The sequence below is a fragment of the Sturnus vulgaris genome, unplaced genomic scaffold, assembly GCF_052056855.1.
Source record: "Sturnus vulgaris isolate bStuVul1 unplaced genomic scaffold, bStuVul1.hap1 Scaffold_141, whole genome shotgun sequence".
NCBI lineage: Eukaryota > Metazoa > Chordata > Aves > Passeriformes > Sturnidae > Sturnus > Sturnus vulgaris.
Genome location: NW_028276063.1, coordinates 1258862 through 1274062, shown reverse-complemented (window position 1 = coordinate 1274062; position 15201 = coordinate 1258862). Strand labels below are relative to the sequence as shown.

Below are 15201 nucleotides of genomic sequence, written 5' to 3'. Positions count from 1 at the left end.
TCTTGGTCCCAGTGCCAGTTCAGCTTTTGGTTTCTGTTTCGGTTCTCAGTCTTGGTGCCAGTCCTAGTTCCAGTTCTGGAGGGGTGCTGGTCTCAGTTATGGTGTCAGTTCTGTTCTTAGTCTTGATCTCGGTCTCCATTCTGATTTTTGTCTCATTCTTGGAGCTGGTCCCAGTTCTAGTGCCAGGTCTTGGTCTTGGTCCCAAAGATTTCTGGTCCATTTAGGTGATTTTATACCAACCTGGGAAGATTAGGTTTGGATTCTAGGCCCTGTCAGACAATGCAAGGCTCATTTCGATAATTTTAGAACCCTTTGTGCGGATTTGAGGCCCGTTTAGCTGATTTATGCCATACCTGGTGGGTTTATGCTGCATTTTAGGTGCTTTCTGGCTGATTTTAGGCCAAACCAGAACCTTTGAGAACCGCGCGGCCCCTTGACCCCGCCCCTTTCCCCTCACAGTTCCCGCCCTTTCCTTGACCCCGCCCCTTTCCCCTCACAGTTCCCGCCCTTTCCTTGCCCCATTCCCTCCCAGTTCGGGGCTTGGAACGGGGGAGGAGGAGGAGGGAGGGAGGAAGAGGCGGAGCGGCAGCAGGAAACAGGAGCAGAGAAGGAGCGAATCAAGCGCGCGACCCCGGAGCTCCCTGAACTCGCAGCCCCCCGGGACCATCGCCACCCATCCCGCAGGTGCCCGGGGAGGGGGAGCTCGCCCCAAATATCCCGGGGTATCCCTGGGTTTGGGGTTTTTTGGGGGGGAATGTTTGGATGTTGCAGGGCTACAGAGGCGCAGATGGCCCTCGGGGGGACATCGGGGGGTCCCCGGGAGGTGTTTTTGGGGGTCCCGGTGGGTGGCGGCAGAGCCCCGGCGGGGCCCGGGGGGATGCGGGTCCCCCCGCGGTGGGGGTTGGGCTTCCCGGGCCGGGCCCTGCGAGCTGTGCCGGGGCCAGGTGGGGAGCGCGCGGGAGCGGCGGGATCGGCGGGGGGACACCGGTTTGGGGGAGCCCCGGGAGAGCCGCGGCTTCCCTGAGCGGGAGCCCAGAGACAGGAGAGCCCCAGAAGGGCAAAGCGGGGAGCCCGAGAGGGGGGGACCCCTGGGATTGCCGGGACCCCGGCGGGGGGTGCTGGGGCTGGAGGGGCGGCATGGCCGGGAAAGGGGTTCGGGGGTGCGGGAGCCGGGAGTGGCTGCTCCCAGTATGAGCCCAGTCGCTCCCAGTATGATCCTGTTGCTCCCAGTAGCAGCCCAGGCAGTCCCAGTGATTCCGTATCATGATGTAATTTACCCCAGCACGGTCCCAGTTTCGCCCACTTCCTCCCATGATAACGGAAACTAAAAGAGAAACAAAAATACTTTTAACAACAATTTTAAATTGAGAGAGTCAAGGCATTTCTGTATTTTCTGGCCACGATGTTGTGGCCCGGGTGTACCACAGAAATCTCATCCAGACATAACCCAGCTGTGCAGAGACAATCATTCCATGACACTCCCTTTTCAGGAAAATTTTCAGATCTTTTATACAGTCAATGCTCATGGAAATGAATTGAGTTAGTGTTCTTTGGTCTCAAGGTGCAAATATTCAGTTCCTAATATTTGGCCTCCTTTTGGATCTGGGTTTCTTCGCTTCTGCTGTTAATTCCGTCTTGATTCCCTGATTTTCTTATCAGTCTTTTCAGAGGAGATGTCTGCAATTCTGCCAGAGGCAGAGTCTGGGGTAGATGTTCCTGGGTGGCCGCTGATGTTCTGTTAATGGCCGCTGATGGCCCTTGATCTTTAAGCTGCTCCCAGTCTGTTGATGTGTTGTGTTCATCAGACCCACCTGGTGAAGCAATGCCCTGGAAAGAAACAAAGAAGTCTTTTTGTAGGGCAAATTAATCCCCTCGACTAAGGTTATGCAAAGATTTTTGCAAGGATACGATTTCCAACACCACTTGTGTCCAATGCGTTCCCAGTTCTCCCAGTTGCCCCTAGCATAGCCCCTGCAACTGCCAGTAAGATCCCAGTATGAGTCCAGTATGATGCCAGTCTCTTCCAGCAGGGCCCCAGTCACTCACACTTCCCCCAGTTGCCCCAGCATGGTCCCATTTTTCCTTCAGGAGATTCCCAGTCGCTCCCAGTTAGGTCCCAGTCACCAGCCCTATGGTCTCAGACATTCCCAGAATATCCCAGTGTGGACACTCACATTTAGAGAGCTAGGAAATTGCAGCTTGCCAATTCTTTTCAGGCCTGGATTTCTCCTGTCTCTCAGGTCCATTCCCAGGCTGACAAGCTGACTACAGCTTCAGTTAGGGACGCAGTCTCCCAGAGCGATAACTTGGTGAAAAACAGAAGGGAATTCATAATAAAGATTAACACCTGGTGTCTTTCCCATGGGACATCCGGACATGCTGTCCCAGGGATATTTTTCCCAATTGTCCAATGAACTACTGTCCTGTCCTAACTGCACGTAACACACTTTAAATACGGGATGTCCGTACAATAAAGTTGGCCTTTTTTCCCCAAAAGAGGTCCGTGTGTGTTGCTGTCTTTTCTCTCTCTTTGCAGCGTAGTAACCACATCCCAGTTGCCCTGAACAATCTCATAGTCCTTCCCAGCCACTCCCAGTTACCTCAGCATGGTTCACCTGCCCCCAGTTTGATCCCAGTTGCACCCAGTTTTCTCTAGAATACTCCCAGCGTCTCTCAGGGTGCTTTGTGTATTTTTTTTGGCAGGGGGGATGTTTGGAGAATGCAGAGCTCCAAATCTGATCAGAAAATGCTCCACGGGGGACATTGGGGGGTCCCGGTGGCGGCTGCCGGCAGAGGCACCCTGGAGGAGCAGAGCCCTGTGTCCCCCAGGCCCCCAAAGTGGGGAGCCCAGAGAGGGGGGAGCGCCGGGATTTTGGAACCCTCAACAGCCTGGAGAGGGGCAGGGGGGACTCCCTGGACCCCCTGCACCCCAAAGCAGAGAATAAAGGGAGAAGGGACTGCAAAAACACCCACCATCCCTAAATGGGGAGACAGAAGAGGGGGGAACTTTTTGGATTGCTGGGACTCCCAGCAGCCTGGGGAGGGCGGGGACCGAGTAGATGGGGGACCCCCAATACAAGCGTGACCCCCGGCAGCTGAGACAGGGGGGAAGCCCCAAACACCAAAGGGGAGGGACCATTCCCAGGAACCCCTGGGAGGCATTTTCAGGGCTGAATGTTGGTGTTTGGGAAGTTTTTATGGACCCGAGATGCTCGGGGACTTCTAGAGATGGAGTTGGGCAGCAGGAACCTGCAACACAACGTACACATCCCTTGTTTTTCCCCAAACCAGGATTTCCCATTCCCAAACCCTTGGCCCGATGGAGAAGGAGGAGGCTGCGAGGAAGAGGAAGATGGCCCGGGAGCCGCAGGCAGGTGAGGAGGAAGTCAGTGCCCCTTTCCCCCTCTGTCCTGCTCCATCTCCCAGCCCAGCACGGCCCCCGGCTGCAGGACAACCCCGCTGCCGACGCCGTCCTGCCGGGGACGTGCGGGGAGGATCTCCTTCCCCTTCCCTCTGGCACGGAGGCAAATCCCATCCTCTGCTTGTCCTTCCTGCCCCAGACAAGGAGCTGAGCACGGAGAGCAGGGAGGACAAATCCCCGCGGCAGAACCTCGTGGAAGAGGCCGTTTGGAGCGGCTCCACGGCACAGGAATGCAACGGGGAGGAAAAGCCGCGGAGATCCCGCACGAGGAGGGGCTGCAAATGCAGATGGCGGGGATCTGAGGAGGAAAGCCCCAGCCTGGGCCAGGGGGGTGGCCAGAGATGGAGCCAGAGCTCGGAGCTGGTGGTCCATGAGCAGCTTTGTAATGGGGAGAAGCCCCACAAGTGCTCAGCGTGTGGGATGAGCTTCAGGTGGAGGAACAGCCTGATCCGCCACCAGAGGATCCACACTGGGGAGAGGCCCTACGAGTGTGGAGAGTGTGGGAAGAGCTTCACTGAGCGCAACACATTGATCTGCCACCAGAACATCCACACTGGGAAAAGACCATACCAGTGTGAGGAGTGTGGGAAGGCCTTCAGGCAGCGTTCCCACCTGATCAGCCACCAAAGTGTCCACACTGGGGAGAGGCCCTATGAGTGTTCTGAATGTGGGAAGAGGTTTCCCACCAGCTCCAATCTTCTCCAGCACCAGCGGATTCACACAGATGAGAGGCCCTTCCGCTGTCCCAACTGCGGGAAGGGATTCAGGCACAACGCCACTCTTGTCACGCACCAGCGCTTGCACACCGGGGAAAAGCGCCACGAGTGTGAGGAGTGTGGGAAGAGCTTCAGGGACAGCTCCACCCTGATCCGCCACCAGAGGACCCACACTGGGGAGAGGCCCTACAAGTGTGAGGAGTGTGGGAAGGCCTTCAGGCAGCGTTCCCATCTAATCTGCCACCAAAAGATGCACACTGGGGAGAGGCCCTACGAGTGTTCCAAGTGTGGGAAGAGGTTTTACTCCAGCTCCCATCTCCTCAGGCACTTCCAGACACACAGGGAGGAGAGGCCTTTCCAGTGCTCTGATTGCGGGAAGGGCTTCAGGCGAAACTCCCACCTCACCAGACACCAGCGCATCCACACTGGGGAGAGGCTCCACGAGTGTGAGGAGAGTGGGAAGATCTTCATTGTGTGTGACAAATTAATCTGCCACCAGAAAATCCATACTGGGAAAAGGCCATAAAGTTTTGGGGATTCAGGCAGCGTTCCAACCTGATCTGCCACTGAAAGATCCACACCAGGGAGAGCCCCTTTGAGTATCCTGAGTGTGGGACGAACTTCTCTCAGAGCTCAGCTTTGAACACACACCAACAGAGGCAGCATTAATGCAATCCCTGTAAATCCCCCTAGTGCAAGAAAATCTTGTGTGCTGCTCCAACTCCATCCCCCACTGCAGAACTCATGTTGAGCAGAGCCCTGGTGACCCACATTCCCTGGGATCCATCTGGGGAAGACACCTGGCTGGTTATCCTTTTGTTTTGGCCTTAGTTTTTCTCTCTTCTCCATTTCTTTTCACACCAAAAGCCAAGAGGATTTAGGTCACCTAAAAACCTCTCAAATCCCTCTGAAAGCACCTCAGTTTTAATCCAAAATGGCTCAATCCAACTGCAAAGTGGATCCTCAAGACAACTCAATCCCACGTGAACCTTACTGGATTCCACAGCCACCAGGGTGAGAAGGAGTTGGAAGAAGATTGGGAGAAGTGAGATCCAAATTGGGAGTGCTGGGATTGAGATTGTGTGGGGCTGGCTGCCAAGGGATGGATTTGATAGTAAATAAAAGCTTCACAATTCCTGACTTCTGTCCCATTCACTTCCAGTCAGTTGCAGTTCTGTTTTCAGTGGCACCTTCTCATCTGATTGTGTTTGTGTCCTCCTTTCTCTCCTGTCTCTCCCTGCCTGCTCTGTTTCTGTCTCAGGGTCTCCCTTGATCCAGGGCAGCTCCCACCAAAGACCCTCCCCTGATTTAATTCCCCGTGCAGGAGCTCCAACAGCCATGGGTGAAGTTAGGAAGGCTGGCAGTGAAATGTCCCTGTAAGGTCTTGCTGCACTTGGCTTTTGGCCCCTTCTGAAGAGCTTTGCCTTCAAGGGCAGGAACATCTTTTCCTGGCTGGGAACTGGAATTCCAGACCCTGGCAGTGTGAGCCATGCAGGAGCATCCAGACTGGGATCATGGGGGCTGGGATGACATGGACTGGGATCCTCCAGACTGGGACTGCACAGACTGGGACCAGTTGGATCAGGGCCATCCAGCCTGGGATTGTACAAACTGGGATCACATGGACTGGGATTGTACAAACTGGGATCACATGGACTGGGATTGTACAGACTGGGATCACATGGACTGGGATTGTACAAACTGGGATCACGTGGGCTGGGACCATATGGACTGGGATGGCTGCACCAGAACGATGGGAACCGAGGCTGTCCCGCCCCACCCAGGGGTCCCTCCCGGTCCTGCCCAGTCCCGTGCGGGGGCGCAGCCAAAACTCCCCGGAGTGAACGCGGAGATCCCGGAGCGCTGCCGGTGTCGGTCTCTGTCCTGGTGCTGGTCTGGGTCTCATTCTCAGTCCTACAGCGGTGCCAGTCTCAGTGCCAGTGCCGGTTCTTTTTTCAGTCTTGGTCTCGGTCTAATTCGTGGAGTGGTCTCGGTCCCAGTGTTGGTGCTGGTGCTGGTGTTGATCCTGTTGTGCTCCCAGTGCCAATCTCAGCCTCAGGCCCGGTCCCAGAGAGGTGCCAGTCTCGGTGTTGGTGCCAATGTCAGTCTCTGTGCTTGTTCTGGTCCCACTCTGTCTCAGTCCCAGAGTTCTCACAGTGCCAGTGCTGGTACCAGAGCCGTTCTGGAGCCCTCCCAGTGCCGGTTCCTGTGTCAGTGTGGGCCTCAGTTTTGGTCTCAGTGCCAGTTCTGGTGCTGGTCACACTCTCAGTCTCGGTCTTGGTCCTAGTCCTAGTTCCAGTTCTGGAGTGGTGCTGGTCTCAGTTCCGGTGTTGGATCTGTTCTCACTCTTGGTCTCGGTGTCCATTCTGATTTTGGTCTCATTCTTGGTGCTGATGCCATTTCTTGTGACAGTCTTGGTCCCAAAGATTTTAGGCCTATTTGGGTGATTTTATACCAAACTGGGCAGGTTTAGGCTGGATTTTAGGCCACTTTTGGACTCTGCAAGGCTCATGTGTATGGTTTTAGATCGCATTTGTGTGGAGTTGAGGCCCGTTTGGCTGATTTTAGCCCAAACCTGGTAGATTTAGGCTGGATTTCTGATCTTTTCTTGGAGATTTTAAGCCAAACCAGAGCCTTTTGGGACTGCGTGGCCCTTTGGCCTGGATCCTTCCCATCACAGTTCCCGCCCTTTCCTTGGCCCCGCCCCTTTCCCTCAGAGTCCCTGCCCTTTCCTTGGCCCCGCCCCTTTTCCCTCACAGTTCCCGCCCTTTCCTTGGCCCCGCCCCTTTCTAGTCACAGCCCCGTCTATCTTTAGCCCCGCCCCTTTCTTTCCGACCGAGCCCCTGTGTTCACCACGCCCCTTTCCCCTCCAAGCCCCGCCCATCTCAGGGCGCGTTCCTCTCGCGCATGCTCAGAACACTCGGAGGTGCCTTCCGGGCGCCGCCATCTTTGCTCCCTGTCTGCCTGCCCGGCTTCAGCATGTCCGAGAGCTACGGTGGGGCTGGGGGGTTCCATAGGGGATCTATTGGGGACTGAGGGGGGGTCTGAGGATTTCTATAGAGGATTTGGGCTTGGTAATAGAGGATTTGGGGTCTCTGGGGGTCCCTTATGGGTGATTGATAGGTCTGTACGACATCTATAGACCACTGGTGGAGGTTTTACAGCCCTGGGGGGATTCTGGGGGACTTTATAGGGGATTTGGGCTGCTCTGGGGCTCCCTAAATGGGGTCTGGGAGGTCTACAGGGGAGCTGTAGGGAACTGGGGATCTGTATATGGGATTTGTGTTTGTCTCTAGGGGATTTGGGGGACTCTGGGAGGTTCCTAAAAGGGGTCTGGGAGGTCTAGAGTGGATCTAAAGGGTCCAGGTGGGTTTCAGGCTCTCTAGGGGAATTTTAGGATTCTTAAAGGGAGTTCTTGGGAATTTTGTGCTCTGTCCAGGGAATTACTGGGGTTCCTGTAGGGAATTCTGTGGCTCCTATTGAGGATTTTTGGGAATTTTGGAGCCCTTAAAGAAAATGTGGTGGTCTCTTGGGAACTTTGGGCTCCCATAAGGAAACGTTGGTGTAATTAAAGGGAATTTTGTAGTGTTGGAGTTGTAGTTTTGTAGTTGTTTGGAGTTTTTCGGTGCATATTGAGAATTGTGAGAATTGTGGGGTCTCCACCGGGATTTTGTTTTCATTTTGGGTCCAAACATGGGACTATTTAGGTCCCTATTGGGAAGTTTTGAAATTTTGGGGTCCTCAAGTGTAATTTTAGACGTTGCCCTAAAATTATTTTGGGGTCCCTATTGTTATGAATGTTATTTTATTTTTCCAATTTATCAAGCAGCAAGATTAAATGCAGCAGCAAATTTTTAATAGTAACAATGATAAATGTATACAATCAAAGTATTGGAGATCAATACAATCGAAGTATTGAATCCATATATTTTAGGATAAGTAAAATTTGGCAGTAAGTAATTTAGTATAATTGAGGTTCATATAAAGCATGAGCAAAACCGACCAGGGAGGGCCCCCCCAGCCGGGGATACGGGGAGGGACTCGCCCCTCCTCACGTACCAAAGCATCCAGGCTAACAATCCCCCTTATATACTATATGCTACACAAGTGTCTGGAAAACTCCTCCTAGTTTCTATTCCTAAAGTCTACGTCACTGTGTGTACGGAGCATGCTCTACTGATGGGTTAGGGGGTCTCTCATCCTTTTGAGGGTTTTATTTCTGATGAAGGCTCGTTGTCTTCATCAATGACCGAGCCGTGACCTGCAGGTAGTGCATGCTCACTGTGTGACTGAGCAGATGTTTTCCATAAGACTCTAATTAAATCCCATGCCTGGAATCGTCTCATCTTGGCCCATTTCAAGGTTGAAACTCTATTTCTTGATGGTACTTATCAGACCTTTGTCGTTCTACGATTCCCTTCCAGCATCCTTCTACAACTCCCAACATCTGGAAGATGTCCTTTGACCTGTCTCACCCATCTCCCCACTCATTCTGTAAAAAATGTCTTCTTTTGATCTAAATAAAATTTTGTAAATATAGTTACAATTTATTTAGCACGAATCACATTTATCACACAGTTCGAGCAGAACACTGGAGGCAGTGATGACAGGGGGGACAAACAAGGGAAAGGTATCTGTGATGCTGAGCAAACCTGGATGTGTTTCAGGAATGCAAAGGGCCAAGGGCTGAGCCCCAGCCCCTGGCAAGACACATCCTGTCCCTCCCTCATTGCTCGGGGCTCTTCCCGGCCCACTGGGCTCTGGGCATGTGCAATGCCAAGGGCAGCACCATGGGGCGGCCCCTGCCAGGCTGCTGAGCAGGGACAAGGAGGCAATGAGGCCCCAGCACAGCAAGGCTCACTTGTCCCCTGCTGGCCTCAGGCCCAGGGCCAGCGTGCATGGCCCAAGTGCTGCAGGAGTTGGCTGTGTCAGGGCCTTTCAGCTGCTGCCCATCCCTGTGCCCTCTGCAGCCCAGGCTGTCCTACGGTGTCCATGCTCTGCGCCTCTGTCCCTGCAGGCTGTCGTCATCCCCCGGCTGCCCCACCTCGCTGGCCCCTTCCTTTGCTGACAGCTCTGCCTCCTGCCTGCCTCTGCCTGGACACACAAAGCCTTGGGCTGGCCCAGACTCCTTCTGGGGGATGTGTTTCACCACAGCCCTTCCCTGGGAGAGAAATTCCTTTCTCCTTGTGTCCAGTCTGGTCCACATCAATTTCCCTTGGCATTAATTAATTAATTCTCAGGCTGTTTTCTGCTATATCAAAAGGATCCACCATCTCTGAAACTAACCTTCAGCCCCTCCCAGGGCTCTGCTTTGCTCTCCTCAGTCTCCACTCCACTGAGCACTGAGCTCCTTTGCCCCTACACAGTGCTCCTATGCTTGCAGCTTCCAAACCCCACCTGGGGAGACCTCTGGGCCCTCTCCAAGGTCTTGGCAAATGAGAATATTCTGCTTATAGTGTAAGAAAATCACCAGACAACAAGGCAGGACCTGTCTGTCCTGGCTACATTTTTCTGGGTGCAGTCCTCGGATAGATGGAATTTTAGCTGTAGAATCCCAATTTTGGCCATTGACACCTCAGTGAGAAGGGCAGTTCTTTTCCACAGGAAGGAAAATGCAGAGCCCCATGTTTGGTGTTAGATGAGAGACTGCCTGCAGGAGGCCAAGGCCAGCCAGAGCTGTCTGTCCTGGCAGATTTTGGCTTGAAGAACCCTTGCAGATAGAGAACATTTTAGGGGGAGTAGCAATTTCAGCCTTGGGCAGCAGGAAAGAGGGATGGTTTATTTCCCTAGGAAGGAAAGCACAGAGCCCCAGTGCTCCAGAGGTTGATGAGAGGCAGCCTTCGACATGCCAGGGTCAGCCAGACGTGCCTTGTGGCCCCCAGGAGGCCAAACCATCCAGACCCATTCCATGTCCCCTTGGTTCCATGAGGCCCTGTAATGTCACAATGTTCTCCTTGCTCCTGAGGTGTCACAATGGCCCCTGGCTTCCATGAGGCCCTGCAGGGTCACAATGGCCCTTTGGTTCCCCACAGTGTCACAATGGTCTCCCTGCTTCCATGGGGCCTTGCAATGCCACAATGATCTCCATGGATCCACGGTGCCCTGCAGGATCACAAGGGCCCTTGGGCTGCACGAGGCCCTGGAATGCAACAATGGCCTCTTGGTTCCACAAAGCCCTGCTGCTTCACACTGGCCCCTTTGGACCATGCAGCCCAGCAGGGCCACAGTGATGTCCTTGGTGCCACGAGGCCCCACAGTGTCACCATGGCCCCTTGGATCCACGGAGTCCCCAAGGTGTCACAATGGTCTCCACAGGAAGGAAACAACCAAGCCCCAGTGTTGCAGGGGCAGATGTGGGGCAGTCACCAGAGGCCAAGGACAGCCAGACTTGATGGTATTTGCAGATTTGTCTGTGAGTAATACCTGGATATGCAGAATTTTAGAGGTAGAATACCAATTTCAGTATTGACATGGACATCTGGAGGAAAAGGATGGCTCTTTTCCATAGGAAGGAAATCATGGACCACCAGTGTTTAAGGGGCAGATGAATGGCGACCATCACAGACCCAGTCCAGGCAGACCTCTCAGTTCTGGCAGCTTTAGTCTGAAAGCAATCCTTGGATATAGGGAATTTCAGAGATGGAATCCTAATTTTGGCTATTTCTGCATTGATAAGAGGGATGGTTTTTGCCATTGGAAAAAAAGCACTGAGCCCCAGTGTTCCAAAAGCAGGTATGAGGCAGTCCCCAAGAGACAAAGGGCAGCCAGACCTGTCTGTCCTGGCAGATTTCACTTGGGAGAAATCCTTGGATGTACAGAGTTTTGGAGGTGGAATCCAATTTCAGCCACGGCTGCGTGGTCGAGGTGGATGGTTTCACCATAGCAAAGGAAAGTGAGAAGCCCACGTGTTTTGCAAGAAGATGAGAGGTTGCCACCCTTAGGCCTAGCCAGCCTGACTTGTCTCTCCTGGTACCTTTCATCTGGGATCTATCTTTGGACATAGGGATTTTTAAAGGTGGAATCTCAATTTTGGTTGTGGATGCCAGGATTGGAAGAAGAGTTGTCCTCATTAGGAAGGAAAGCACAGAGCCCCAGTGTTTCAAAGGCAAATGAAAGGCAGCCTTTAGGAAGCCAAGGCCAGCCAGACCTGACAACGATGGCAGCTTTTGTCTGGGAGCTGTCCTTGGATATAGGGAATTCTGGATGTGGACTCCCAATTTTGGCTATGAGCGCCTGGACATGAAAGGTGCTTTTTTTCCCATAGGAAAGAAAACCACACGGTCCCAGTGTTTCAAAGGCAGATGAGAGGTGGCCCCTGGGTGGCCAAGACAGCCAGATCTGTCTGTCCTGGCAGATTTCACCTGGGAACAATCCTTGTATCTAAGGAAATTTGGAGCAGGAATCCCAATTGTGGCCATGGGCACCTGGAGGAGAATGACAGTTCTTTTCCATAGGAAGGAAAGCACAGAGCCCCAGTGTGGGAAGACAGATTGAAAGGCTAGTACAGAAGGCAATCTCTCCCAATGAATTACAGCTGTACTGATGACTGAGGAGTGGAAACATCTGTGCCTGCCCAAGGAGTTGGGGTGTTCTAAAAGAGTGGGTAAGCTGGCTGACCCAGAGTCTGCTGCAGTTTGGGATGGAGTCTGCTGGCTGTGCTGTGAGGAGGTAAGGGACATGCAGTCGTGCAAGAGACAGATAAGGTCAGAAGATGTTGTGTGAGGATGTCCTGGGGTACAGTACAAAAATGTGTATTCTATCACCATCTGTTAAAATGTGGGAGGGGTGGTGATCCTTATCTCTGTGGGAGATATCCTCTGCTGATGTGACATCTGATAAGATCAGGGGGATGATCATCGTTATCTTTTCACAACCCATCCTTCCTCCAGAAGATATATTCTGTTAATGGGCCATTAAGTCCTATTGTGTGACTGATAAGATTACATCATCCCATTGGGAGATGCTCCATCCAGAGGCAGGAGCCAAGCCTTTCCTACCTAGATAAAAAACTGGGGTTTGGGACCCGAGGGCAGACCTTTCTACTGGATCCCAGAGGAAAGTCAGATCATTTCCACATAATCGCTGAATCTTCGGAGGAAAACTGCACCTTCTACAGGAGCACTGCTTCAACTGAACCACATCTGTCATCCAGGAGGACTGCAGCCACCATTTAATGGGACTGCTACCAACACCCTGACTCACAGGGTGTCAGGTTGTATTTCTGACTGTGTTGGTGGTTGTTTTCTTTTATATTATTGCATGTATTTTATTTTTTTCTCTTTTCTCCTATTAAATTGTATTACTGACTTGGAGTCTCGCACTGGTTTTACTTTCAAACCAACACATCTTGTTATGGAAAACATCTGCTCAGTCACATAGTGGGCATGCACTACCTGCAGGTCACACAGCGGACACTGATGAAGACGACGAGCCTTCATTGGAAATAAGACCCTCAAAAGGATGAGAGATCCCCTAACCCATTAGGAGAGCATGTGCCATACAACATAGTGATGTAGATTTTAGGAATAGAAACTAGGAGGAGTTCTCTAGAAACTTCTGTAGCATATAGTATATAAATAGGATTTTTGGCCTTGATGCTTTGGTACGTGAGGAATGGCGAGCCACTCCCCATATCCCCGGTTGGTTTTGCTTATGCTTTATATGAACCTCAATTATACTAAATTATATTCTCAAATATATGCATTTTGATTGTATTCATCTCCAATACTTTAATTGTATCCATTTATAATTGTTACTATTAATTTAATCTCGTTGCTTGATAAACTGGAAAAATAGAACGTCATTCATAACATTATCAAACAAGTCAGAGCAAGAGAATGAGAAAATAATTCCTACGAAAACATCTTCCCCTCACCCTTCCCTCCTTCCCGGATTTCCTGTTATTCTCCATTCCCTCCCCTGTCCCCACACAGGGGATGGGGGTCACAGTCAGATCGTGTCACTGTTCCCGGTTCCTGTCTGCAGTTACAGAGGTGGCTGCCCTGTCCCCGGGACTGTACCTTGGAAGGTTCAGACTTCTCGATCTGTCCACTCCATCTCCCCCTCCAATATGCACACACACACGCTTTTTTGCTTTTTTTTTTTTTTTTTTTTTTTTTTTTTTAGTAAAACAAAACAATATTCATAATTCTCTTAAGTCTTTGTTTTTCCCTAGTTCAAGAATTTAACACAGCCTTGGCTGAACAACAGTCCATGTCAATTAGCACCGTTTTCTAGAAGTGACAATCTCTTTCGTTCCTTCTTACCTACAAGTCCCTGGCCCTGTTTCCAAGCAGATTCCCAGGGTTTGTTTAAGTCACATTCACCCTGTTCCTTTCACCCGTCACTGCCGGAGCCCCCTCACCTGCTCACCCTCGCAGGTTCCTCCAAACGCGTGTCCCTGCCCGCGGGCTGGGCTGGGCTGGGCTGGGCTGGGCCGGGCCGGGCCGGGCTGGGCTGGGCCGGGCTGGGCTGGGCCGGGCTGGGCTGGGCCGAGCTGGGCCGGGCCGGGCTGGGCTGGGCTGGGCTGGGCTGAGCTGAGCTGAGCTGAGCTGGGCTGGGGGCAGCGAGCCTGGCAGAAACCAACACCCGCGGGACGCTTTGGTTCGCAGGGCCCGAAGGTCCGGGGTTCCTCCCTTTCCCCTGTTCCACTTGATTTAGGATTAAATTTTTGGAGGGGATAAAGGCGTGTTTTTTCTCCAGCACTGGGTGGGTTTTTCCCTTGCATGGAGCACTTGGGCCTTCCCCGGGCCCCTTCTGCCCTCTTGCAGAACCAGTGGCATTTTCCACCACGCACAGTTTGTAACCAAGAGGCGGCTGCAGCCGAGGAGGCTCCAAGCGCCTCCTTCCAGGCTGACTCTGCAGATGCCGAGGCTGCTCTGGGCTCTGCCAGGGCTCAGCTCTGGGCGAGGCTGGGCTCGCTCTCCCCTCGCATTGCTCGGGGCAGCTGAGTCACAGGGGGAGAAGGCAGGGACACAAGGGTGTTGAGGTTTTAAGAGAGTTTTTATTCATAAAACTTCCATAACAAACAGTCCTAACGACCCTAACTAACTAGCAGTGCTAACTACCATAACTAACTAGTCCTAACTACTGTAACAAAAAGCTGTTCTCAAGTGCTTCATCTCCTCTGCTGCACCCGTGGTTGCTTTGCTGCAGCGATCAGAGGGGTCAGGCTGGAGAGAGGCTTGGCTGATGATAAAAATGGGTGCTGACCAAAGGATAAAAAAGAAAGAAATGGACCATTACTTTCTAGAGTCAAGTTCCTGGACGAAGGGGAATGGTTTGAAACTCCAGAGACGGAAGCAAGCTCAGATTAGGTCTAAGGAGGAATTTTTTTACCAGGGGAAACACTGACAGAGGGTGCCCGGAGATGTGGGAGGTGCCTCCTCCCTGGAAGCATCCAAGCTCAGGTCAAGCAGGGCTCTGAGCCACTTGAAGATGTCCCTGCTCGTTGTGGGTCACCAGGTCCAGATGACCTCGAACGGACCCAGCCAACCCCAACCAGGCGAGGATTCTGCTTGCTTTGCGTGTGAAAAGCAGCGAGGCTGGAGATTATCGGAGGGGGGCCCCCCAAGAAAACCCCTCCCTGGCGCTGCTGTTTCCCCTGCAGCCGCTTCGCGCTCACCTGCAGCAGCTCCTGGGCAGAGAAGCGCCGCTCGTCGTCCGAGTCCAGGCTGCACTCGAGGAAGTCCCGCAGCAGAGCCGACAGGCGCCGCGGCTCCTGCAGCTGCGGGGTCCCGTTCTGCCGGATCAGAGCCCGAGCCTGCAGGAAAAGCAAAGGCAGCGCTGTGCCAGCTTCCTTCACACCCACAGCTGCTCACATCGACCCCGGTAACTCAGCCCCAGCTCCGGGGGCAGTTTCCTCCCTGGCAGAGATGCTGCTCACGGCTCATTTTTCTGTGCCAACCAATAACCCCAAACCCTGATGCAGCCACAGCCATTGCAACACCCAAATAATCTTGCTTGAGAGGCCATTTAGTTGTCTGACTTTGTTAGTAGGAACCTCCATCAGAAACAGCACATTTTGCTTCTCCAAATACGGACACCAGCTTTACAGGCCATTTT

At 52.8% G+C, this 15201-nt stretch overlaps 1 protein-coding gene across 1 annotated transcript in view; it reads left to right on the top strand.

Annotated features, from left to right (window-relative positions):
• The window catches only part of LOC148219408 (uncharacterized), a gene marked incomplete at its 5' end in the record, with an annotated part of 42155 nt that overhangs the window by 9183 nt on the left and 17771 nt on the right, over positions 1-15201 (top strand). The window contains 3 exons of the mRNA XM_088157674.1: positions 2537-2540; positions 3554-4656; positions 4728-4795. Coding sequence (XP_088013800.1) covers positions 2537-2540; positions 3554-4656; positions 4728-4795 — 1175 coding nt within the window. The remainder of the gene's footprint in view (positions 1-2536; positions 2541-3553; positions 4657-4727; positions 4796-15201) is intronic.